The sequence below is a fragment of the Equus asinus genome, chromosome 13 (assembly GCF_041296235.1).
Source record: "Equus asinus isolate D_3611 breed Donkey chromosome 13, EquAss-T2T_v2, whole genome shotgun sequence".
Classification (NCBI taxonomy): Eukaryota; Metazoa; Chordata; class Mammalia; order Perissodactyla; family Equidae; genus Equus; species Equus asinus.
Genome location: NC_091802.1, coordinates 16,206,165 through 16,232,312, shown reverse-complemented (window position 1 = coordinate 16,232,312; position 26,148 = coordinate 16,206,165). Strand labels below are relative to the sequence as shown.

The 26,148-nt window shown below is 36.3% G+C and overlaps 1 protein-coding gene across 7 annotated transcripts in view; it reads left to right on the top strand.

Annotated features, from left to right (window-relative positions):
* Positions 1-26,148, top strand: part of PAFAH1B1 (platelet activating factor acetylhydrolase 1b regulatory subunit 1) — a 76,865-nt gene that overhangs the window by 12,024 nt on the left and 38,693 nt on the right. For 3 of the 7 annotated variants that reach the window (XM_014826962.3, XM_070482592.1, XM_070482591.1), the window contains 2 exons: positions 10,399-10,436; positions 24,589-24,809. In XM_014826962.3, coding sequence (XP_014682448.1) covers positions 24,778-24,809 — 32 coding nt within the window. In that variant the 5' untranslated portion in view covers positions 10,399-10,436; positions 24,589-24,777. Of the gene's footprint in view, positions 1-7,188; positions 7,366-10,398; positions 10,437-24,588; positions 24,810-26,148 lie in introns of those variants that run through there. The other 4 variants (XM_044744270.2, XM_044744271.2, XM_044744272.2 and 1 more) reach the window with 2 other exon arrangements.

The following is a 26,148-nucleotide window of genomic DNA, read 5'->3' as shown; positions in this document are numbered from 1 at the left end:
GATGAGGGCCCAGAGTTTTCAATGAAGTCTTCACAAAGTTGTTGGTTGAACATTTTTGAACAAATCTTGTCACATTGTTTGGAGTTTCAGGCAGAGGAAGTAGTTTGTACTGAATCTCATAAGTATATCTTGGTTCGTGAGGTAAGTTCCATGTAGCTCAGTGTGCCTGGAATGATGGGTAAGTATAGAGGAGTGAGTACATTGCCTGTAAAGCAGGGTGATACGTGGACCATCTTCATCTGATGTGGATTTTTACTTGTTAAAAATGTAAATTTCCAGGCTCCATCTTAGACTTCTGCAATAGAAATTCCGTGGAGGGCACCTGGGATATCTTCATTTTCAATAAACTCCCAAGTTGATTGTTTTTGAGAACCACTGCTTTTGTCCCCAAGGTGCCAGTGGAGGATTTTAAGTTACTGTAAGTGACATCATTAGATTTCCCTTTTAGAAAGGCAACTGTCAGCATTGTGGAAGACGCAGCTGTGGAGTGGATGGAGGATATGGGAAATGAGACGAGGAACGAGGAAAGTGAGGAATTGAGGTGTTTTTTGTTGGGTTTTGTCTGTCAGGTGGATGTGGGTGTTATGAAGGAATAAGAAAGAGTTGAGGGAGGACCATGGTTGGAGAAAGTTTTTTTGGTTATTATTGTGTGCCTGTGTGTGTTTTAACAGGATAACTGTTTAGAGGTATTGGAGCCTTGAGTTCTAAAACGTGATGTTTTCATGTTTTTATGTACCAGTGTAATTAATAATAGAAAACTTTTGTTTATTATTGCTTATTAACATTATGAGGCATTAAAAAATTCATTGTTTCCTTAGAATGTATTCAGTGCACTCTGTTGTAGGAACTGCTAAAGTACTGGAAGATGCTCCAGATAGGCGACAACAGGAGTAGAATCATAAAGGTCACAAAGTAGGGAGAGGGAAGGCATACATTACAAGGTGCTAAGTGTTAATGGAGTGTGAGCAAAGTAGGGCTTGATTAGAAATGAGACTTTAAATGTGAGCAGGGAGCAAATAGTAATCAAAGACTTTATAAACTGTTAAAATCTGTGGATTTTAGGAAGTGGGGAGGCAGCATAGTGCAGTGATTCAAACCCCAACTGTGGAGCCCACATGCCTGGATTCAGCTTCCAGCTCTGCTGCTTATATAGCTGTGTTATATTTTGTATAATCTCATTATGTTGAGATTTGTGCTTATGTTGAGATTTGTAATAAAGCTAAAAATTTGAAGTGACTGTTGAATCATTAAGGACATTAAAATTTGTACGTACATATATATATACACACACACACATATATACACATATAATATATAAAGGCTAATTATTTAAATTCTCATCGGTAGTTGTGAGGAGTAAATGAACACTTGTAAAACACTTAAAGCAGTGACTAGCATGTAGTAAGTGTCGTATGAATATTTCTTAAATAATTAAAAAATAGGGAGCCAATAAAGGGTTGTTTTTAAGTAGAGAAGTGATGTAGTCAGATTGTATTTTTGATGATTCTAGGAGCTGTACAGACGACAGATATTAACAGGCCAAGACTAGATTTAGGGAGTTCTGTTGAAATTAGTCCGGGTGAGAGATGATGGTGTGAATTATGGTAGTAATAGTAAGGGTAGACAGAAGGAGAATAATTCAACAAATATTGAGGAAGTAAAGTTTCAGATCAAGGTAATTGGCTATAGAGGAAGAAAAAATCAAGGTTGACTCCCACATAAAGTATTATTTCTAGCATTTTAAAAGCAATATTCTTTTAAAGTACTTTGGATATTAGATGTCCTCTATGCTGGTGATATTTGATGCTTTGGGGGTATATTATGATGCTTCCTAAAAAAATGAGAACTAATGGCCCGAGATAATTTTTACATCTCTAAAGTTATAGCCCTTAGCTATTTTTTTCAGGTAGAGATAAATTTCTCTTTCAGGATGTACTATTATCAGAAAACTCTCATTTAGCTGGAGTGTAAAGAGCCAGAAAACTTGAGTAATGATTTTATTCTGTTGTTTTTATGTTGTATCTTTATGTTGAGATTTGTGATTATAAAGATATAGCACCATGGTAATCCTGTAAAAATTTGAAATGACTGCTGAATCATGAAAGACATTAAAATTTGTTAGTTCTGTTATATCCAGTTTTTTTCATTGTTTATTCATATATGATAAATAAACTTTGATTTCCAGAATACTTCATCATCTCCTCATGCTTTGGATAAATCTTATGTCCCTTCCGTATTTCTAGATTTGTCAAATTTTAAGAATATTTTTTCTTGTCATTTAGTTTTATAAAAAGGGGAAAAAAGTTGAAGTGAGAACTTTCTTGAATTTGAATCTTCTCTAGATTCTTTTTTTTTTTTTTTAAAGATTTAATTTTTTTCCTTTTTCTCCCCAAAGCCCCCTGGTACATAGATGATGTATATTCTTCGTTGTGGGTCCTTCTAGTTGTGGCATGTGGGATGCTGCCTCAGCGTGGTTTGATAACCAGTGCCATGTCCGCGCCCAGGATTGGAACCAACAAAACACTGAGCCGCCTGCAGCGGAGCGCGCAAACTTAACCACTCGGCCACAGGGCCAGCTCCCTTCTCTAGATTCTTAATGAAATAATTAAATGGATAGGAAATTTAGTGTTCTTGTATAGTATTTTAAATCTGGGACCTGGATTGTAATCGTGTGCATTGTGTATAATATCTGTCACTTAGGCTATTGCAGGGCCCATCAGATCTCCCCACTAAAGACAGTTGAGAAAGATGATATTTAAACTGAATAGTGAATAATTGGAGTGGACATGGGAGAAGGTCATTTTAGGTAGGGGGAACAGCAATATACACAGGTACAAAAGCGTGAAAAACTATTATGTGTATGGTGGAAAGTAGTTTGGCAGAAGGGGTTATAGGGTACATAGGGATGTGAGGCGGGAAAGGTACATATGACCCAGATTGATAGGATCTGTAAATTATTCTGTATAGTTTGTAGGTAATTTGGAAGTCAACAAACGATTCCAGGCAAAGGTGAGCATTATGATTGGATGTGTATTTTAGATAGTTTATGTGAGTAGCAGTGAGGAATATGTTTATAGGTCACTTGGGAGGCTTTAAAGGAAAGAATGATTAATGCTTGAAATAACATGTGACGGTGAGGGTTGTTGACTGGAGAAAGGTTTAGGAGGTAGAATTGTAAATGAGTAGTGTGTGATGGGGAGAGGGAAGTAGTATTAGAAGACATCTTGGATTTGTAGCTTGGGTGACTGGTAGAATTGAGAAACTGGGTATCATTAGCCATAGTAGAGAATAAGAGGAGGAGTTATGTGGGATATTACCTAAGACAGCCAGATTAATTTTCCTGAACCACAGTTCTCGAGTCACTTTCTTGCCAAAATCCCATTGCCAGCTTTTTACTATCTTTGGTGAGCTCTGTGTGTGAAAACGCGAAGGGCACATTGCTAGCAAACGTGGTATTTAATAGATGTTAGTTTAATCCTAAGTGGGCACTCAAGGACTTTTTTTTTCTTCTGCTTTTTCTCCCCAAATCCCCCCAGTCATAGTTGTATATTTTAGTTGTGAGTCCTATGTGGGACGCCGCCTCAGTGTGGCCTGATGAGTGGTGCTATGTCTGCGCCCAGGATCCGAACCAGCCAAACACTGGGCCACCGAAGCAGAGCGCGAATTTAAGCACTTGGCCATGGGGCCTGCCCCTCAAGGACTTTTCCTATGTGTCTGGCTCACCTTTTCATCCTTTTTCTTATTGCCTGCCATGTATCCTCTGATTGAGCCTTATGAAGATAGTTTCGGTTCCTTATGGTGTTTACATTTTTTTAATCACTCCTTCCCTTCTTTTTTCCTCTGACCTGTTTATCCTTCATATCTATCTACCAGGTTCTCCTTTTCCAGGCAACCCTCCCTAATTTTTTTCACTTGAAAGAAATTTTCTTTTTCTCCGACTTTGTAATCCTATGGTATCTATTACTTTTTTCTTGTTATAGCTTATATAAAATTTTATCTGATGTATCAAATGACTTAATACATTTAAAGAGCCTGGAACAGTACCTACCTCATAGTAAGTACGCCATAAATGTTGGTTGTTGTTATTATGATAACAAAGATGATTAAGATGAATTGTGGTGATAATAGTAATAGGGCAGTCTACCTTTACTTTCTGCCTTCTTGTAATGGCAAAACTGATTTGTTCTCTTCTGCTTGGACACTAGGAAAGCAGTGTCTCTTTTACTTTGGTTATGTATGTAAAAGTGCAAAAGGTACTGTGCCATATCATCATCTTCAAAGTGGTTTTACTGTTCTGGAACTCTATTGAGGGAAGTAAAATGGTAGGCAAGCCCTTAACGCTGATTATCTCATTAAGCTTCAGAGAACCACAACTGTTTGAGGTGTGTGGTAGTATTAGCTCCTTTTATAAATGGACAGATAGGCTTAGGAAGTTTGAAAATTTACCCAAGATCACATAGTTTGTAAGTGGCCAAGTTGATATTTGAACCTCCACTATTTGATTCCGAAATTCTACATAGTAGGACCTCAAATGTGTAGAGTTTATTCCTTCAATGCTTTCATATCATTTATGTATTCACCTTGCTGTCAGAGGGCCTATCATGGGACCTATACTCAAAAAGTGCTTTTTGTTTTCTCTTTTAAGTTTTATTTCACATATTTATAGCTTGATTAATTTATTTTTATTATGCAATGTGTCAAACACGCAGGAAAAATACATGCAGTAATATAACAAAAGATCCACATAACTACTACCAGAATTGACAGATTTTAGCATTTTATCGTATTTGCTTTTGAGGGGTTTTTTTTTTAAGAAATAAGGCATTGTTACAGTTACAATTGATGTCCTTTTGGTATCTCTTTCCAATTCCATTCCCCTCCCTTCCTCTTCTCAGTGGTAAAGTTTTTCCTAATGTTTGTATATATCCTCTGCTTTGGCAGCCCAGGGTTTCACTGGTTCAGATCCTGGACGCAGACATGACGTTGCTCATTAGGCCACGCTGAGGCGGCATCCCACATGCCACAACTAGAAGGACCCACAACTAAAATATACAACTATGTGCTGGGGGAGTTTTGGGAGAAAAAGCAGGAAAAAAAAGAAAAGATGGGCAACAGTTGTTAGCTCAGGTGCCAATCTTAAAAAAAAAAAAATGTTTTCTAGATGTATTATTGCTATGTGTAGATCTAGTTTATTGTGTTGTATAATTTGTTACATATGATTATACTAGAGTTTCTTTATATCTACACTACAGAAATGGGCCTTTAGGTTATTCCCAAATTTTCACTATTATAGACAATGCTGCAGTGAACATGAGGAAGGTGTCTGCAGATAAGATGATAACATTTGTTTGGTTTTGCATTGCAGAATTCATCCTAAGGTTAATTAAATATTTGTTCTTTAGTAATTTTTCTGCTTTGAATTGAATAAAGAGAATAGATAATATTGTTGGCATCAGTTTTAGACCGAAATTCCTAAAGTTTGTTCCACTTTCTTCAGTCTTTTCAACTATTCAAAAACCTGTATTTATTCAGTACTGAGCCATGGGTCGCACACTGGCAGCCAGCCTCTAGGCCAAACTAAGTTTGTAAATGAATTTCTTTTGGCCTTGCATAGTTAAAATTTCTTTTTGAGTCAACATTTAAAAATTAGCTACTTTGCAAAATGCCTCCATTTTTGGATTATCCTGAAAAATTAGAAGCTCTGGCCACAGTGGGGCCCACATTTTCCCGTGGCAACAGTTGGCCCAAGATGAGTCACAGCTGCCCTCCTTTAGATGGGCATAAGGTCTCCAGAGAAACAAATTCCACCCACTCCCTGTTACTGTTTATTATTGCTCTTGCACTATTGTTTATAGTGAAGAGAAACTCCTCTATTGATGTTTCTATAAAAAATGGGGAAAGGTATAGCTAGACAATCATAATATTCAAGAAAAGTAGAACAGAGCGTATTTCTCTGAAAGTGTAAAGAATATTGTAATATGATTAATATGGGAACAAAATGAGTCTTGTATGGAAAGATTACACTTTGCCTGCTTCACTCATTTATATTACCTGCATTATTCTCTGTAGATGTGAGTTTGTGATCTCTACATTTTTGTGCAAGTAGCTCTGAAGGCTGCCACACAGTGTGGTTGAAGATCAAAAAAGATGACAGTTTGTAACTCATGAAGTTTTGTGCAAATGCCATATTTATCTGTTCTTTTAGCTGTTAGATGCATCCTTGTTCTAGAAAGGTTTTAAGCAGAGGATTTGAAACTGGTTTGATCTCAACCATCCTATACCTTTCACTGCTGTATTTGTTAAGTACCTTATCCAGAGGCTACATAGGGATGGTCCAAGATTTGGATTATAAGCATGTTTTGTCTCCTCAGTGATTTTGTTTTTAATTGAACTTACTTTAAAACCTCAGTTCTACCACTGTTTTCTTTCCAGCTGATTCACACTTTTATCTGCCTGGTTAGTCTCTAAGTACTATTTGATTTGTAACCCTTTATTTAAGGTAATTTATAAAGATGCATAAACTACAAAATACCACAGATTAAAAGTGAAGAGAAAGAAGAAACTAAAGTAAAGTGTAAGGATAAAATCAACTCAGAATCTAGGCCTAAAAGGTAGATCACAGTGTTCTTGCTACAGGCAGAGTACAGATTGACTCTGAGCTTTCCATGAGCTAGCAGGAGGAAAAAAACCTGTTAGATTATTTTTCACAATTTCCTTCAGATAAAAATAAACCACTTAGTTCAGAAAGGTAACTAACCAGTTGTCGCTGTCAGACTGGAATTTCTCATAGGGGTCCTCATAAAGAGGATTGTGTGTAATTATTATCCTCCATCAGCATCTCTAGATGGGTGTCTGGTGTTTAACAACACGTAGTAGAGGAAGACCACCCACATCGTGAGAGTCAATCTGAATGTGTGCGTAGATTGTTTGTCCTGCGGTGTCTGACCAATGGATATAGTTTCTCTCAACCCAGCTTTTGATATGTATTGAGATTAAGCTCCTTGGCAAGTACCTGGCATTCGGATGTTCCATACATCAAATACAGACCATTTGTATGTAGGATCTAAATATTTTTGTGAAAATCTAGTTTCACCCAAGTATAATTTGTGGGAGTGCTTGTAGGTTAAGATTCTTCTTAGGAAATAATTTTGAATCTGCTACATGCCTGTCTTTTTTTCTTATCTGAAGGTAGACAGAGCAGTGTTCTTTTGGTGTATCCAGAAATGGTAAAATCATTAAGAAATAGATTTAAAGAAAGAAGGGGCCTGTACACCACCCTGTTTTATGCTGCTGGAAATTAATTGCTTCAGCAGAAGACCGTTCCTATGGATCAGGATTCACAGTGGTTTTCAGCGTAGATTAAATGTAAGGAGATACTGTTTTTATTTATGTCTGTAATAGATATGATCTCTACTCTCAAGAAACATATTAATATGCGGCTCTGCCCCTTCTTTCTTCACGCATGCTTGACTCCTCTTGTTTAAAACAAGTGGGATTTTTTCCTTCAGCCCTGCTAAAACTACAGTTCTTTATCTTGTTACCTTCACTGCTGAATGTCTTGAGTTCAGAGTTGAAATCACTCTATTTTCTTACTGATGACTGACCTTTGTATTTCTTAGTTTGCCATCTTTAGCCTCAAGTTTTCAGCTATATTGTATTTTCCAACTGGTTAAAATAATTTTGCGTTTGGATATTTTGTTGTCGTGTTACATTCAACATATTTTTCCTTCCTCCAAAATGTCTCCAAAAATCATCAGTCATTTCCATCTTCTTTAGTCTCTCAGTTTATAAAGCTGACTTGTTCAGTCCTCAGCTCGTGTTATTTTCTGTTTATCACCTTCCCATCCCCATGTTCCTATCTCACTCTAGGTCATACATTCCCTTAGTTGTGGATTGCATTTTATTCATCTTTATTTACTGTAAAATCTCATAGCACAGAGCCTAGCAGAATAGATAATGAATGAATGAATGAAAGGATATGTAGAACTTACCTCTTCAACTATATCTTAAGTTTCTTGTGGACAAAGACTCTCTCTTAACATTGCTTTTATGTCACATGTAGCTTTCTATGGATGAGGCACATTAGGTTAACTATGTGCTGAGCTACATGGCACACAGATATGTGTTTGGTTTGAATACTGGGTGCCTGGTAGATCCTCAGTAAGTAAATTGAATAACTGATGCAGAATATAGATATTTCTCTTATTTCAGTGGAGACAAACATTGGTGTGGATAATAGTAAACTAGAAATCAGTTCAGTTGAGAGACGCTGCTGATTTTCTAGTTGGGTTGTCATAACACCTGGGCAGTTATCCTTGGGTGTAAACAGATCTCTGCCTTTAGGACTGAGATCATATCCTAGAGAACACCATCTTCAAGACCAAGAGCAAGTAGTGGACCTTGGCAAAAAAAAAAAAATCCCGCTTTTGCATAATTGCAGTTTGACCATAAAGCTCTTTTTTTTTCAAATTATTCCCACTTCCATTCTAGTCCAGGCCTCTGTCATCTTCTACTTCTAACCTTCCCTTGCTTTAATATCTCCTCTGCGTTGTCTCCAAAGCAGTGACCACGAAACACCAGTTTCAGAATATTGTTCCCTTGCTTAAGAACTGCAGTGATTTCTGCATTGTCATAATTTCTTTGGACTATCTGCATTAGTATTCACCATACGTTGTGCTTAAAAAAAAACAGAAAAAGCACACAGAACAATGTGTCTTTTTATTATTGTTTGTATGCTTGGAAGTATTAGCAAGCTCTTTTCTTCTTGTTTTAAGGCAGTGGATTTTTTTGTGACTTTGTTTTGACTTGAAAAAAGTCAGATTTACAGGGCTGTTGTAGCTATGTTTGTCTAATTGCTGCTTGAAAATGTAGCATTTGTAAGCAGAAACCAGAATAATAATACGCATGTCAGAAGGTAAAAGGTCTTTAATTTAATTTAGTTTTAATGTAAAGTTGAGACAGCCAATTGATTTTTTCCCATTTTTTTAATTGAGTTCATAATAGTTTATATCATTGTGAAATTTCACTTGTACATTATTTCTTGTCTGTCACCACATAAGTGCCCCCCTTCACTCCCTGTGCCCACCCCCAACCCCTTCCCCTGTTAACCACTGAGCTGTTTTCTTTGTTCATGTGTTTGTTTATATTCCACATGAGTGAAAGCGTATGGTGTTTGTCTTTCTCGGTCTGACTTGTTTCACTTAGAATGATTCCCTCCATGTCCATCCATGTTGTTGCAAATGGGATGATTTTTGTCTTTCTTTATGACTGAGTAATATTCCATTGTGTATATATACCACATCTTCTTTATCCAGTCATTGGGCACTTGAATTGTTTCCATGTCTTGGCTATTGTGAATAGTGCTGCAGTGAACCAGTTGATTTTCTACAAGATTTTAAAATTAGTATACTTTCTCTGGTACTTATTAATTAGTGTTCAGTCTTTAAAAACGAAAAAAATACACTGAAACCAGCCTCGAGCAGCTGAACTTTGATATAGCTCACTGCCCATCTTTCAGAATTTTATTTTTTTGAGTTTTAAAGGAGAATGATGAGGGGCCGCCCCATGGCCGAGTTGTTAAGTTCCCGCCCTCCGCTTTGGTGGCCCAGGGTTTCACAGTTTCGGATTCTGGATGCGGACATAGCACCACTCATCAGGCCACCCTGAAGTGGCGTCCCACATGCCACAAGTAGAAGGACCCACAACTGAAAGATACAACTATGTACTGAACGGATTTGGGGAGAAAAAGCAGGAAAAAAAAAGAACAAGATTGGCAACAGTTGTTAGCTCAGGTGCCAATCTATTAAAAAAAAAAGAGAGAATAAAGTGATAAGTGCATCTTTGGTTCTGAGAACATAGTAAATTTTTTTTTTTTTTTTTGAGGAAGATTAATCCTGCCTCTTTTTGCTGAGGGAGATTGTCCCTGAGCTAACGTCTGTTCCCATCTTTCTCTGTTTTATTTGTGGGACACCTGCCACAGCACAACTTGATAAGTGATGTGTAGGTCCACACCCAGGATCCAAACCGGTGAACCCTGGGTGGCTGAAGCAGAGCATGCAGACTTAACCCCTGTGCCACTGGGCAGCCCCAAACATAGTTAAGTTTTATCTCGGTTTTACTATGATGCCTGTAGTAGTCATTTAGAAACACTAGATACCTACTGTGTGTTAATTACCATGATTGTTGGTAGAGATGCAATGAGGACTATGTCAAGGTTGCAGCTTTGGAGGAACCTTGTTGAGGAGACAACATCAGGACAGATAATTACAGTGTAGTGTGAGAAGTGTTAAATATGTGTGTGTACAAAGAACTATGAAATCACAGAGGAGAGGTTACTCTGCTTAATTTTTTTGTCAAAACTGTGTAAATAAATCCCTCAAATTCTGCTATTTGTGCTAGGTGCTGAGAATTCTGCTAATGCTGTTTAAATACCATTGGTAAGTATTAGGTTTAACCTGTGTAATTGTCATTATTGGCGATTTTATATGGTTTAACCCTGATAGTATTTCAGTGGCAATTAAAACAAAATAAAACATAGTTAATATCTTTTGCCAATACTGTTTGACAGTTGTTAGATAATTGATATTTTATTAAAATAAAGCCTTGAATATTGAATAAATGTGCCGTTTTTGGAAAACATTTTTAAAAGTTCAGCTTGGTTTCTCTTTTTAAGAAGAAAATATATATGAATTTTATTAACTATAAATTGCTCTGTAGTTATAAATTATTTTATAATTGCCTGTAACCATGAAACTATAGTTATTTAATTTAGAAAATCTTGTTTTCAAAGCTTGAGTCCCTGCAGACATTTGTTGAGTGCCAGATACTTTGCCTGGTACTAGAGAGGCAAGTAAATTCAGTTCAGTGTTTGCACCTGAGGAGTCTGTCTGGTGCTAGAGACAGCATGTATGTATATAATTACAAAGAATGTGGGAGTCAGCACAGGGTAGAATCAGTGATTTTTCAAATTTATCTTAACGGTAGAAATTTTTCCCCCAAAATTCTTATGCAGAAACCCAATATATAAACAGATAAAAACAGAGTCCTGCGTACTTGGCCTCATCTCTGTCCTCATTCCTACTGTTTGAAATCTTCGGTCTAGGAATAAAAGACAAACCTGGTTTGCATCCTGGCCCTGCCACTGTGTAGGTGTTTGACTTTGGATACATGATCTAACCTTGGTGAACTTGTTTTCCTCATCTGTTTAAATGAGGATATCGGTTACTTTGCTGGGTATTGTAAGAATAAGAATCAAACGTGGTAGGACAGGGGCCTAGCATGTGAAGTCAATCAGTAAATGGTGCCTGTTATGATTATATGTATGACACAGTGAGATGAAAGAAAAGGGCACCTACCTCTGCCAAGGGGGGTGGGTTATCCAGGGAGGGCTTCACTGAGGTGATAATGGGCTGCCTTCAGGCTCAATCTTGAAGAGGAAACAGAAAATTGCAAGACATATGGGTAAATGGCACATACCCCAAATAAAACATTTTGATAAGGAAGACTTGGGCAGTGTGGAATTCTGCCTCATTTTACTGTTCTGGAGATAAGTGGCCTTCTCTGCTTTCTAGGTAGCTTTTCTTTACATTCTTCAACTCACACTTAAGTGTTAGACTGGACCAGGATGAGAGCCACTAACTTTCTTTCACTAATTAAATTGACTACTTAACTAAAGGAAAAAGTACTCTAAACCTGAATTTGTAAGCCATGTCTTGGTTATAGTGTAATGATGCATTTATAGACCAGTCCTTCCTAAATGCAGTTGCATTGGTGTGTTGAGAATTAGGATCTTTTTGTCATCCTATGAGGTCTTAGTAGGTCTTTGTAAATAGTTGCTTTAGTAGGTAGGTTTTTTTGTTTGTTTTTTGTTTTTTTGCCTGAGATTCAAGTTAATGGGACTACTGTGGATAAATTGCAGGTGGATATATTTTGGATTTTTGAGTAAGAGCTAGAAAATTAGTTTCTAGGAAGAGCTGATAAATCATAATTGGATTATTTTTCTACCTCAGCACTGAGGGATCTTTCTTTTTTATAATCAAATTTTAGGCAAGACATTTCAATGTGATAGGCTAACATAATGAAGGGATATTAAAAAAAGATATAGAAAGAAACTAAGATGTATCTATCTAGATAAATAGGTAGATAAATAGATATCTATCTAGATAAATAGATAAACCCTTTATACAAAGTTTGCTGACTCCTGGCCTAGATATAAAGGGGAGAGGGCTGGCCCAGTGGTGTAGTGGTTATGTTTGCTCACTCTGCTTCGGTGGCCCAAGGTTTGCAGGTTTGGATCCTGGGCGTGGACCTCTGCACTGCTCATCAAGTCATGCTGAGGCAGTGTCCCACATAGAAAATAGTGCAAGATTGGCACAATGTTAGCACAGCAACAGTCTTCCTCACCAAAAATAAATAAATAAATAAATAATAAAAGGAGGAAGATACAATCAAGATAAAAAGCAACAAAATTAATGTAGTTACAAAAGAATGTGCCTTTATTAGAACATACCAGGGAGACTAGATAGTTATAAAATCAACAAGCCAGCTGTATTTTCTTCTTGAAGGATTTTTAAAAAAAGTTTAATGAAAAATGCTTACATATTTCAAAATGTTGCATTGACCTCTTTTTCCTGTTAATATAAAATATCTCTTCAAGATATATCTGAGTGGCTTTGTAAATATTTTTTTGAATTTGAGTGACAGTTGTTGCAGTTACCGTTGAAATCTGAGTACGTTGGCCTCCCAATTTGACTTTTGCCCTTGGAGCCCAGATACTATTTTTCCGACACTGACGATTTCTCCTTTTTTGTAATTTTGCTTTTGATCCCTTAGGACTAGCTGTAGTTTGTACCCTTGAATGTATGGTTCTCTACTGAGGATGTGCATCAAAATCATCTGGAGAAATTTTAAAGATGGGCACCTGAGCTAACAACTGTTGCCAGTCTTTTGTGTTTTTTTTCTTCTTCTTGCCCCCAAAGCCCCCCAGTACATAGTTGTATGTTCGAGTTGTGAGCGCCTCTCGTTGTGCTATGTGGGACGCCGCCTCAGCATGGCCTGATGAGTGGTGCCACGTCTGCACCCAGGATCCGAACCTGCGAAACCCTGGGCCGCCGAAGTGGAATGCATGAACTTAACCACTTGGCCACAGGGCCGGCCCCTGGAGAAATTTTAAAAATTCAGATGCCCCCTCAGAATCTCTGAGGATAAGGCCTAGCCGTGATTATTTTCAGGAAGTTCCTCAGGTGGTTCTAATGTACTCTCCTAGTTACTTCCTTCTTCAACTATTTTACTAAATCCAATTTGAAAAAGATACATATGTGGCATTTATTGTGTTTCTCAGAGGTATTTTTCAACCTAAAGAATCATTGCCTATATTTATGTAAACTCACAGAAGTCAGCAGCATCACTTTGGTGAATTCACTTTCTCTTTTGACGTCACTCAGTTAATAGAATAGTAGATTTCAAGTTGGATGTTACTTTATAGAGCGAGTAGTGTAATTTAGTATTCTTCATTTTTATAACATACTCATTTGGCATCATAGAATCCCAGTGAATCTTGAAATAATGGTTAGAAAGGTAGAACACAATTGATAGAAAACCCGACACTTTTAGGAGGAATAGTTTACATTCCAGAACCATTGTGTTTTGTCATTATTCTTTCCAGGCTGTGTGTCTGTAAAATAACCATATAAATAGTAGATCTTTTCCTCTTGTTTTTATTTGCGTATTTTGATAATAGAGTAAATTTAAAAGAAAAAAGTGACCCACAGTCTTTAAAATCATATTAAAATGAAAAGTTTGTCTTTTTTTCCCATTCCTATCCACTGTTTATAGTGTGTATTGGCATTCGCAGTTGTATCATACAGAATAGCTGGTTTGAGATAAAAAGCACTAGAAAGACACATGCAACAAAATCTAAGCAAGTCAGAATTCAGTTTCTTTGGAACTTTCGGGTGTTCCAAATGGCTTCATGCCTTAAGTCAAAGAAGAGGGGGAAACTTTTTTTAATCAGTGAGGAAGCAGTCTTTGAGCATCCATCGACAAGTGAACACTGCTGGGATGAAGATTATATCTAGCATGTGTTTGATGGGTATGCCATGGGAATAATGATGTGTCCTGATTAATGTTTGTAAAGGATTTGGGGGTATATTAGGGTTCTCCAGAGAAACAAATCAAGAGAATGTATTTATATATTTAGAAGAAAAAAGTGACCCTCAGTCAACCTCTCTAGAGAGAGAGTAGGAAGAGATTTTAAGGATTTGGCTCACATGATTGTGAAGGTTGACAAGTCCAAACTTTGCAGAGTAGGCTGGCTGGCTGGAGACCCAGGGAAGAGTTGATGTTGCAGCTCAAGTCCAAAGGCAGTCTGCTTGGAAAAATTCCCTCTTCCTGGGGGGATGTGTAAGTCTTTTCTCTTAAGGCCTTCAACTGATTGAATGAAGCCCACCCACATTATGGAGGGTAATGTGCTTTACTCAAAGTCTATTGATTTTAAGTGTTAATCACATCTAAAAAAATACTTTCATGACAACATCTAAAGTAGTGTTTGATCTGAGTACTGAGGCCTAGCCAAGTTGACACATAAAATTAACCGTCACAGGGGATATAGTAGAAACCATCTCATAATATGATTCTAGTCTTCTAGTGAAAGGCAGAAGATAAAGGCAAAAATGACTGATTTTAAAAAACGGACATGTAAATGAGTAAAGAAGATATGATATATGTATACAATAGAATACTACTCAGCCATAAAAAAAGACAAAATCATCCCACTTGCAACAACATGCCTGGACCTCAAGGGTATTATGCTAAGTGAAATAAGCCAGACTGAGAAAGATAAACACCTTATGATTTCATTCATATGTGGAAGATAAACAAACACATGGATAAAGAGAAGGGAAGGGGTTGGGGGCTGGGTGGAAGGGTAAAGGGGCACATATGTATGGTGACAGATAAAATCCAGACTACTGGTGGTGAGCACAATGCAATCTATACGGAAAGTGATACCTAATAATGTATACCTGAAATTACATAATGTTATAAACCAATATGACCTCAATAAAAATAAAAATCCTCCTCCCCAAAATGGACACCTAGATAGGACTTAGATTATGTTACTTAAATCTAAGTCTGTTTCATTTCAAAGCCCAATAACTATTTCTACTTTGTTTCTTGAGATAATAGTTTAAAGCTATGGAGCATCTATTTGCAGCACTTGCCTTCAATATTAGTTTAACATTAGAGTTACTAGACTTGAGATTGGTAGGAATAATTCTCAGTGAAAAAGTGATGTCTTAATCTTTGGCAAGGCTAATTGAAAAAATGCAAAATATTTTTATATGTAAATTTTGGATGAGTGATTTAAGTTTTGTAAAATGAGATACAGTAGTTAGCTGTAATGAATAGAAAAATGAGAAAACAGTGTGGCTGTTAGAAGAATTTTACTTTTTGGTGAACTGTGCCTGAGCTCACTCCATCCTTCAATGATGAACCAACCTGGTCTTTCGTTTTTGTTATTGACTGTCAACAGCAGATCCCAATGAATCATGGGCCTCCAAGTTGAAGCAGAATAAGAACAAGTAGACATTAAAGCCTCAGTGTTTGATTAAAAACTTTCAGTGATCTAACATTTTCAAATTGTGGGGATGGGAAAAATCTAACTTTTCTCTTTTTTTTGGAGGAAGATTAGCCCTGAGCTAACTACTGCCAATCCTCTTCTGTTTTGTTGAGGAAGCCTGGCCCTGAGCTAACATCCTTCCCCGTCTTCCTCTACTTTATACATGGGATGCCTACCACAGCATGGCTTGCCAAGCGGTCATGTCTGCACCCGGGATCCAAACCGGCGAACCCCAGGCCGCCGAAGCAGAACGTGCGCACTTAACTACTGCGCCACCGGGCCAGCCCACTTTTCTCATATTTAATTGCTCACACAGAACACAAGATACTGCAGAACAATATTTTGGTTAATCTTTATTTTTATTAGAAAACAGTCTTGAGATTCTAGAAGGTTATTTCTGTAGATGGGAAAGTGAGGATATCACAAAGATTGATTTAAGGAAATGAAGCTACTCTTGGGTACTTTATCGTCCTATATAACCTCACAGATTTAAACTGTAGACTGGGGTATTTTTCAGAATATGCACTGCATTGACTTCATTGGTAAATTTACTTATTTTTTTCATTATTTGACTGCATTGCAGTATAGCATTAATGATGCAGTTTTAAACTGTTGTTTTTGCCCAAAATAACAGTCAAAGTCAAATATTGAGAACTTAGAGAAACCTGTAACCTGGCATCATCTGATGAAGTGATGAAGAATTTGCAGGCACACTCAAAATACCCTCCGTTATTTATTGAATGATGAGAGTTGTTCCTTCTTCTACCCTTACATCATGAGGACTGTGCAAATCAAAACACACATGGATGTGTTCTGTGGTGTTAGTTATACAGAAATCAGAATGATTTGGATGGTGCAAGCAAATTGGGGATGGTGAGGGACAGAGAAGACAGCAGAAGTGAAAAAACATTTCTTTTCCAGAGGGCAAGACCATGCTTTGGGAGATGATTGCTTCAGTTTTCGTTTCTTAAAATTTGCAGAATATCAGTGAGGTTATACTACCCAGGAGATTATGCACATTCTTCACTACACTTTATGAAAAACGTGTCACACATTAAGCCAATATCAGGGACTTGTGTAACAAGTCATGTCCCAGGTTTGTTGTTGGTGTTCATTGTGCTTTAGCTGGGATTTTGAAAATGTATTTAAAGTTCAGAACTGATAGCAGTAGCTAACACGTATGGTACTCCTTTGTTTATAGAATTGGTTTACATTATTACCCTATTTAATCTTCACTAAACCCTGTGAGGTAAATTTCATATTTAAGTCCATTTTATAGTTGAGTAAACTCAGGCTTAATGAGGAAACTGAGGTTTAGGCTGTGAGAACACAGCTTTCAAGTTATAGAACTGGAATGCTGAATTTTGCCCCCATCCCATATTTTCATAACTATTACTTGATAAATTCCACCTGATTTTTAGGTCATTAAAAAGGAAGTAATTTTGATTAAATTTTGTTCCTTGTAGCTTGAAATTTTAGGTGAGGTTCACCAAGCGTTTGCTGAGTTGATTGTGTAAGCCTAAAGTATGATATTGTTGTACCTTGCTTGCATTCGGAATATTCTTGGAACTATCACATTCACCTTAGAATGGAAATGTACAGATTGTAAATATAAAATTTCTAGTTCTCTTTAACTTTTTTGTGACTTTACTATATTCTACCTCAGTATTCTCTTAGGATATTTCGGTTTGATCTAAAAAACAGGTTATTAGGTAGGAACATTATAATGTGATGTGAATAAACAAATTTTCTGTCTCTTTTTTGTTGCATGCTGGTTATCTTTGCTCTTTAAACCTTGGTCCAGATCTTTTAAAACATCATGTATAGCCAGCATAACTAAGAAAGTAGCTTCCAGTTCTCTGAAATTGAAATCTTAATTCATTAAATTATGGCTAAATACTTTTTCATTCTTTTTTACCACCTTTTAAAAAAGATTAGCTTTTTTCTTTAATGGATTATTGTGTACAAAACCTATGTAAAGATAATTGGATAAAATGGTAAAAATAGTTGGAAACATCAAGAGGGCTGTATCTGTAATATGAATGGTCATACAGATTAGTAAAATATCTTATGTCCCATTAGCGACTTTGAGAAAAATTCTGTTTTTTTGAACTAGTGTTCTAAAAACCTGATGATTTGTAGAGTATCATGAAGCATGTAGTTTATTGGGAAACAACAGATTTTATTTAACTCTTGAAAACTAGTCTGAAAGGTACTCAATAATTCTTGATTGACAGTAGCTTCTACCTTGCCTCATTGCTGTATCTGGAAAATATTATTTGGATTAGGCCTGTGAGCTATAATATGTGCTATTCAACAAGGTGGATAATCTGCTGACCCTCTTTAAATAAAGCACTTTTGAGTGACGGTTTCATCAGAGCAGGAACCATTGGTAATCAATTACTGTGTAAGTTTTTAGTGGCTCTCTGAAACTCTTATCCTGCATCTAATAAAATAAATCTGATGATTTCCACTTTTTGTGTTAATACTCCCCTATTATTAGCATATAATTATTTTGTGTTTTCCCTCAGACACATTCTTTATTTTCTGTATTATTTCCCCCTCTTTCATAAACTCCTAGTTGGCAAGGACCAATGTACGAAATAGATTTTTAATGAAATAATATTTTATAAAGGCTGTTTTGATAAGTGTGAAACCTATGTTAACACATTGAAACTTAAAATGAGAAGAATTTAAATTAATTTACTCACAATTCTGATTTATAAGATTATCCTTTAATGCCCCATTATTTCCTTTTTGATTTCTTTTTTACTTTTCCCTTTTTTCTTTCTATGATGAGGTGCTTACCCAAGCAATAGACATTGTTGTCTAGGAGAGCTGCATTGGTGTAGCAGATAACTGGATATGGTATTAGAATATAGAATGATTAAGAATTCTTTGCTCTGGGGCTGGCCTGGTGGTGCAGCGCTTAAGTGTGCACGTTCCGCTTCTGCGGACCAGGGTTCACCGGTTCGGATCCCAAGTGTGGACATGGCACCGCTCGGCAAGCCATGCTGTGGTAGGCATCCCACATACAAAGTAGAGGAAGATGGGCACGGATGTTAGCTCAGGGCCAGTCTTCCACAGCAAAAAGAGGAGGATTGGCAGCAGATGTTAGCTCAGGGCTAATCATCTTCTTCAAAAAAAAGAATTCTTTGTTCCAAAAAGCATGCTGAAGTCTCTGTCTCTAGTGCTTAGGCAACAAAATCTGATCTCTAAGAATGTCTGGATATTGACATGCAAATCAATAAACCAGACTCTTCTTTGAGATATGTAATAAATACAAGAAGCTTAGGGGGGATTATTCAAGTACTGCCAAAATACATTTCAAAAATAAGTCATCTCATTTGTTACGTTGACTTGGGAAGATTTGTGAACCCCCTTAAAATGCATGTAATATTTTGTTTATCTTCATATGTGCTTCTTTGAGAGAAGAGATCTTGGCTTTCCTCATGTTCTCAAAGGAATCCAGTGACCCCCAAAAAAGATTTAGAACTCCTCCACCAGGTGGTTGCCTGATTTATTTGTACTGTTGGTTATAAATACAGATTGTTTATTGCAAAATACTCTCTCTTGCTTCATTGGAGAACCGCTTATTTCTGTTGTCATGGGATATTTTACAATTGTATGTTAAGATTTTAAGCTAAAAGGTAACTGGAAAGAATGTTATGTTATATTCTGAAGTATGATAGCTCAATCACATCCTTGTGCTTTCTGATAGCAAAAATATGTGTATTAAAGGTAGGAAAGTTTAAAGGTAGGAAATTGATAGAGGATGGATTAATTTCAATTAAAAGGAACCTTAGATGTTAGTACTTCCCAGGAAAGTTAGATGAATTGCTCAGGCTTACAGAGTTGATGACAGATTTGAATCCACATCTTCTTTCTTAATCTGCATCTAGTGCTCATCATACCCATTGTCTCTCTTTACCATGTATCGTCAATACTGAGTTGTAATAAAAACATTATTAGTATATGATTAATAATAACATACCATTAATAATAGTTAACAAATTAGGAAGTCTTAATTATCCCACTCTCTGACTACAACCCTTCAAGGTTCTCACAGGGCATAGTGATCTCTGCTTTCTTCTTGATCCCTCTACTCTCTATTTGCCTTTCCTTGTTTTCACATTCTGCACAGTGCATTTTAGGCTCTTTGATCCATTATTTCAACTCTCCTCATCATGCATTCAACACACACGCCTTGCAAACTCTCAACCCAACCCTAGATCTCTAAATGTGTGACTTTTTTGTGTCTGCAGCCAGAGTGTACATACTTGCTGAAGAAAAATTATGTCTTTGTAGACTGGCACCACTAAAAATTCAGTCTCCAATCTAAAAAATGTCCTTCCTGGGCCAACACTGGTGGCCTAATGGTTAAGTTCAGCACCCTTGGTTCGGTTCCTGTGCATGGACCTACACCACTCTGTTAGCAGCCATGCTGTGCTGGCGGTCCACATACTAAAAGATGAGGAAGATCGGCACAGATGTTTGCTCAAGGTGGATCCTCCTAAGCAAAAATAAAAAACTAAATAAAAAATGTGCTTCTTATACCATTTCTTTGTTCTCACTTTTCATAGCAGCAATTTTAAGCCTCTTAATGTCTTCTTCTTTGCTCCCCCTCCTCAACTCATGACCTCACTTCCTATTTTCCTGAAATATAAAAACATAATTGCATCTTTTTCTCCTTTTTTTCTAACACAGTGGAAGGGGTAATCTTTATGTGTAAGACTTTTACATGTGGTTTTCGTTCCTTTCTCTTCCTCCTCTCTTAGGCCCGTGTTCCATTGAGTATTTCCCTCTTTTGATTTTTAAAAAAGACTTTTTACTATGGAAAATATCAGACCCATAAACAAAATTAGAGAGTAGTGTAATGACCCCTCGTGTACCCATTACCCAGCTAGAACAGCTATAAACCCAAGGCTAATCTTGTTTCATATATCTCTCCCTATCCACTCCACCCTAAATTTTTTGAAGCACATCCCAGAGATGATATTTTACTGATAAATTTTCATTGTATATTGCTAAAAGACTTTTAAAAATAACCACAGTGCTATTATCACTCTTGAAAAATTCAGTTATTCTTTAATACCATCAAACATCCAGAAAATGTTCCAATTTCCCCAATTGTTTGTTTGTTGGTTTATTTTACGAACAATTGTTTATTTTACAATTTTTTTGAATCCAGATCTAAATAATAAATATAGTCTATAAATTGTAATTGGTTGGTGTGTTACTTATCTCTTTTAGTCTGTACGTTTCCCTTTCCAACTCTTTTTCTTTCTTTCTGTAGAATTTATTTGAAGAAACTAGGTCATTTACTTTATAGCACTTTTCACAGTCTGGATTTTGCTGGTCACATTGCCATGGTGTCTTTAACTTATTCCTCTGTCCTCTATACTTCTTGCAAATTGGTCATTGGAGCCAGAGACTTGAACAGATTCAGATTGATTTTGTGGCAAGAATACTTTATAGATGGTGTAGTGTTATTCTTTCAAGGGTATACGTCATGTCTGGTTGGTTGGTTGTTTGCTTTTGGGTAGTTATGGGATGAAAATGGTGGTATTAAAATTCTGTATTCCTTTCTTCATTTCTCCGGTGTCTTTTCTTTCTCCACCATTAAGAAACATCTCACTTCGTTGAGAAAAACAACCAGGAAGAAGACCGCTTTTCAACATTTCCATCAATTTTTAAGATATTTATTTATGATATTGTCTTTACTTCATCTTCTTGTACTCATCAGCCCATTTAAATATGATTTCCATCATGTTAAACCATGTCCTTACCAGTTTACTAAAACTGGTCTCATCAAGGTTATCAGAGCTCTATACTGAACAGAGCAGACCCATTTCAGACCTTATTTTGCTTGGTAGTTGGATAACTTTGGATACTGTTGATTGCCTCTCCTTGAAATACTCCCTGGGCCTCTGTGGCAAACTCTCTCCTGTTTTTACTTTTACTTCTTTAACTGCTTCCTCTTAGCCTTGATTGTACCCTTTTCAGTGTTGGTGTTGCTCTGCCTGCTCTAGCCTAGGCTCTCTGCTCATCTTGTTCTACATGTTCTCCATGGATCATCTGATCCATTCTCATGGCTTCAATTATACCATCTCTAAGCTATTAAGTGCCAAAGCTTTTTTTTTGTAGGTTGGTTCTCTTCAGAGCTGACTTGTTCGTACAGCTTCCTACTAGCAAATCTCACAGGCACCTTAGAATCAACATATCTAAAATGGAATGAATCGTGCCTAACTCCTCTTCTCCCCTCACACAGAAGAGTTTCCTGTTCAAGTTAATTCTAAGCCAGAAATCTCTGGAAGTTATCCTTGACTCACCTTTCTTGCTTACCTTCTTGCTGTCCACATCTGGTCACTAGCCCTGTAAGATTTGCCTGGTAAATAACTTAAATCCATCCAATTCTCTTCATTTACTGCTGCTATACTAGTATAGATCCCCATCATCTATCACCTTCGTTACTGCAAGCCTCCTATCTGATCTCTTCGGTTCCAGTCTTTCTGCACTATAAAATTGAGAGTGATTTTTCTAAAAAACTTATCTAACGGCTCTCCATTGCCCCTAGGGTAAATTGTAAGGAACTGAGCTTGTCTTGTCATCTAGCCCCTACCTCCCTCCTCAGCTTCCTCCTGAGTCATCTCATCCACTATGTGGTAATACTTGTCACACTTTTCACAGTGTTTTAATTGCCTGTTTCTCGATGGCTCTTCCAGTAGACTGTAACTTCTTGAGTGTAAAGACCAAGTCTTTTCCCTCATTTAAGCTGGTGCCTGGCACGTAGTAAGTGTTTTGTGTGTGTTTGTTGACTGAATAATTTGTGTGGTACATCATTATACAGTCAATGTTTGTGTCTTGGTTTTATCGTTATCCTAGTATTCTAGTACTATTGTATTTCTTGTACATTGATTTGCTTTTTTGGCTAGAGGCAATCTCTCCATAATTAAATTGGACCTGATAATGTATATAATGTAGTGGAGTTCTTTCCTGATTAAAACATGGATTTTTACCATATCCATTTTTCACTTTGATTTATATGATTAATTCTCTGTCTGGATTACCATCGTCCCAGATAATAGACACCTATAGACAGTTCAGAGAGTCACCACTATCAGATAATCCTTACTTACCCTACTGTGACCTTTGTCAGAGTGTGAGTCTTTACATGCTTTGGCTTGGTGACAAGTACTTAGACAAGTGAGGCTTAAACAATTAGCAGTTGTTAAATACCAAAGAGGGATGGTTTTCTGAATTGTCCATTTTGTTTGGTTCTAAATCCACTAGCATTTATTACTGACATTAGTCATATTTCTCTGAATTTAGATGTAGTGGAGTGATGGCTTTCAGTTATCATTTTGAGCTAGCTGGGTTCCAGGTCAGAAGAATTAAAGATCGTAAAATAAATCCCTGATTGTATTTACTGGAATTGCTCAATGGAGAAGGATCTCCACTGAAATTAGCAGCTGCCGTTGTGAACACCTGAGCGCTTACTTTTTGACTCAGAGCTCGTGTTTAAAACCAGGGTTTACTCTCTGATTTTGCCTCCTTGACTGGCTTATTCACCACTGCATTCCTGGTGCCTGGGATGGCATGAAAAGGGAGGGTACGCAAGTAATGGCCTTTGTTTCCTCTGTCAATGATGTGTCTCTTGATAGGTGGTCCCACGGGCCTTTCATTAGATGTTAATTTCATTTCATTTGGAAGATGATTTCCTATTTCTTTGAAATGTCCCTTCCAACTGAATTTTTTATGTACCAGTAGTCTGCGTTTTAAGACTGACTGACTCAGATATATTTTAAAATACAGTGAAAATTCTGTCTAGCTGTTTTTGTACCATGTGATAAGACAAAGTAAATTTTTTTGTAAAATGGGAGATTTGAAGAATAATTCTTTAAGAAACAATTCTGATTTTTTTTTGCTTTTATCTCCATTTACTCTCATCGAGCTGATCACAATACTTTTTAGATATTGTATAGAAATAGATTTTATAGTGTTGCAAGTGTAAAGAAAGAGCTCTGAAATATTAATATTATCCTAAAACTAGGTTAGAAAATTATTCTGTGAACACATAGAATCTAGAATAATCCATTCTGTTTTTTATTTTTTTAAAAACACATGCTTCTGGGGCTGGCCCCGTGGCCTAGTGGATAGGTTCGCAGGCTCTGCTTTGACGGCCCAGGGTTTTGCCAGTTCGGATCCTGGGCGTGGGTATGGCACCACTCATCAGGTCATGCTGATGCGGCATCCCACATGCCACAACTGGAAGGACCCACAACTAAAAATACACATCTATGTACCGGGGGGCTTTGGGGAGAAACAGGAAAAATAAAATCTTTAAAAAACAAAAAAACAAAAACAACGCATGCTTCTAAAAGATATAAAATAAATTGAAATATTGTTTCTTGATTAAATGCATGATTAAGAGGGCATGAGATTTCTAAATAGTTTATTTACATTATAAATAATATCAGCTATTCTAAGATTATTGGTGACTAATATTCAGTCTTGAAAGGTACTTCATTTATGATTCACACCTTTTGGTTTGTGAACAGTTTATAAAAATCCTTAACTGTCATACTTTTTCAGATTATACCTTTTTTGTAAATTAGAAAATTTGATTTTTTGTCTTTAAGCGAAAATTATGTAGTTTTCTGGAGAAGTTACATGTTAATATTTGAAATTTAATAAAATTGGTGTCAATATATCTGCAGGTGACGTGGTTGTGAGTGGGTTAATTTAAAAATAGTGCTGTTTTGGCTCAGTAAACTATTAAAGATAATTTTAAATACATAAAATACTATATATTTTGGCATTGATTTTCATGATGGGTTGAAAACATCTAATATTCTTATGAGCATCACAGTAAACCTCATCTTTGAAAGTGTAAACTGCATATAGTAATTTAGAAATAATTTAAATTCTAAGTGAAAGAAATAATATTTTCTCTCTCTCTTTCTTCTTAGGTGGAATGAACCTTACTTGTTGAGTATCTCCTGGTTACTGATTGGATTCACTTGTAAAAGAATCATTTTCCCCTGCGTGGAAGCCACTTAGTGGCTTATTTAATTATAAATCCAGGGATCGCAAAGCTTTTTGATTTCCCAAAGGAGGGACATACCACTATATCAGATAAGCTTGATATTACAGCCACAATGGTGCTGTCCCAGAGACAACGAGATGAACTGTAAGTTTCTCTGTTTTGTGTTTTTTTAAAAACTTTCTTAAATGACGAGGTAGTAAATTAAAATACTCCTTTGGGAGATGTATTCTAGGATTAAAACTGTTGTTATGAGTGTTCAGATATTGGTTTAGGCAGTTAATTTGACTTTAAAACTGAGTCTTACCTTGACATAGCGTTATCTACCCTTGTGACTTTATTGTGTGTAAGTTTAAAGCAGAACAAATAAGTAAGTTAGTTGGGATAAGTTTTATCCTAACCTTGTCTTAAATATATTATGTTCAATAGGAAGACAGGTGCTTCAAAGCTCTTCTCAGTTTTTTTTTTCTGGAATCCATGTATTAGAAAAATGAAAGTTTTTTTGTTGTTATTGCTAATGCCTTTCCTTTGCCTTATTGTATTATCTTTTATCGTCCAATGGCTATTATAGGATTTGAACTTTATGAGGTGGCTAACATAATAGTTAATGCAGATGCATTAATGAGTGAAACATGAAATGATTTGACCACTGCTATTTTATAGTATCTTACAGTGTCCCATATTTTATAGCATTCTATTTTTGTAGGTGAAGAATACAAGGGAAAAAATTTAACTTCGTGTTCTAGATTTTTTAAAAACAATTTCCTGTACCCTTTTAAAAATTATTTATTTGGAAACAATTTCAAATTTATAGAAAAGTTGTAAAATTAGTACAAAGACAGTTACATACATTTTAGTTAAATTCACTCATCGTTAACATTTTGTACCATCTGCACTTTATAGCTGTGTGCGTGTGTGCAGTACAATATTTTTTCCTAAGCCATTTGAGAGTAAGTTGCATACATCAGGAAGCTTTTTTCCCCAGATACTTCAGTGTGCAGTTCCTAAGAATAAGGATATTCTTCTATAAAACTGCAGTACACTTAGCAATTTCAGTAAATTTAACATTCACACAATATTTTTATTTAATCTACCTTACGTACTCCATTTTTGTCAGTTGAACCAGTAATGTCCTTTGCAACCTTTTTTTTCCCTCTCTGATACACCGTGCAGTTCAGGATTAGGTATTATATTTAGTTGTCATATCTTTTTAGTCTCATTTAATCTGGAACATTTCTTCAGCATTTCTTTTGTCTTTTATGACATTAATATTTTTGAAGAATAGGTTTATGTTTTTTTTTAAGTAATAGAGTGTTCTTCATTTTTGCATTTGTTCAGTGTTTCTTCTTGGTTAGATTCAGGTTATGCATTCTTGGCCAGAATACCACATAAGTAATTTTGTGTTTTTCTCAGGATATCATATCTAGAGACACATAATATCCATCTGTCTCTCGATGATGTTCATTTTGATCCCTCAGTCCAGATG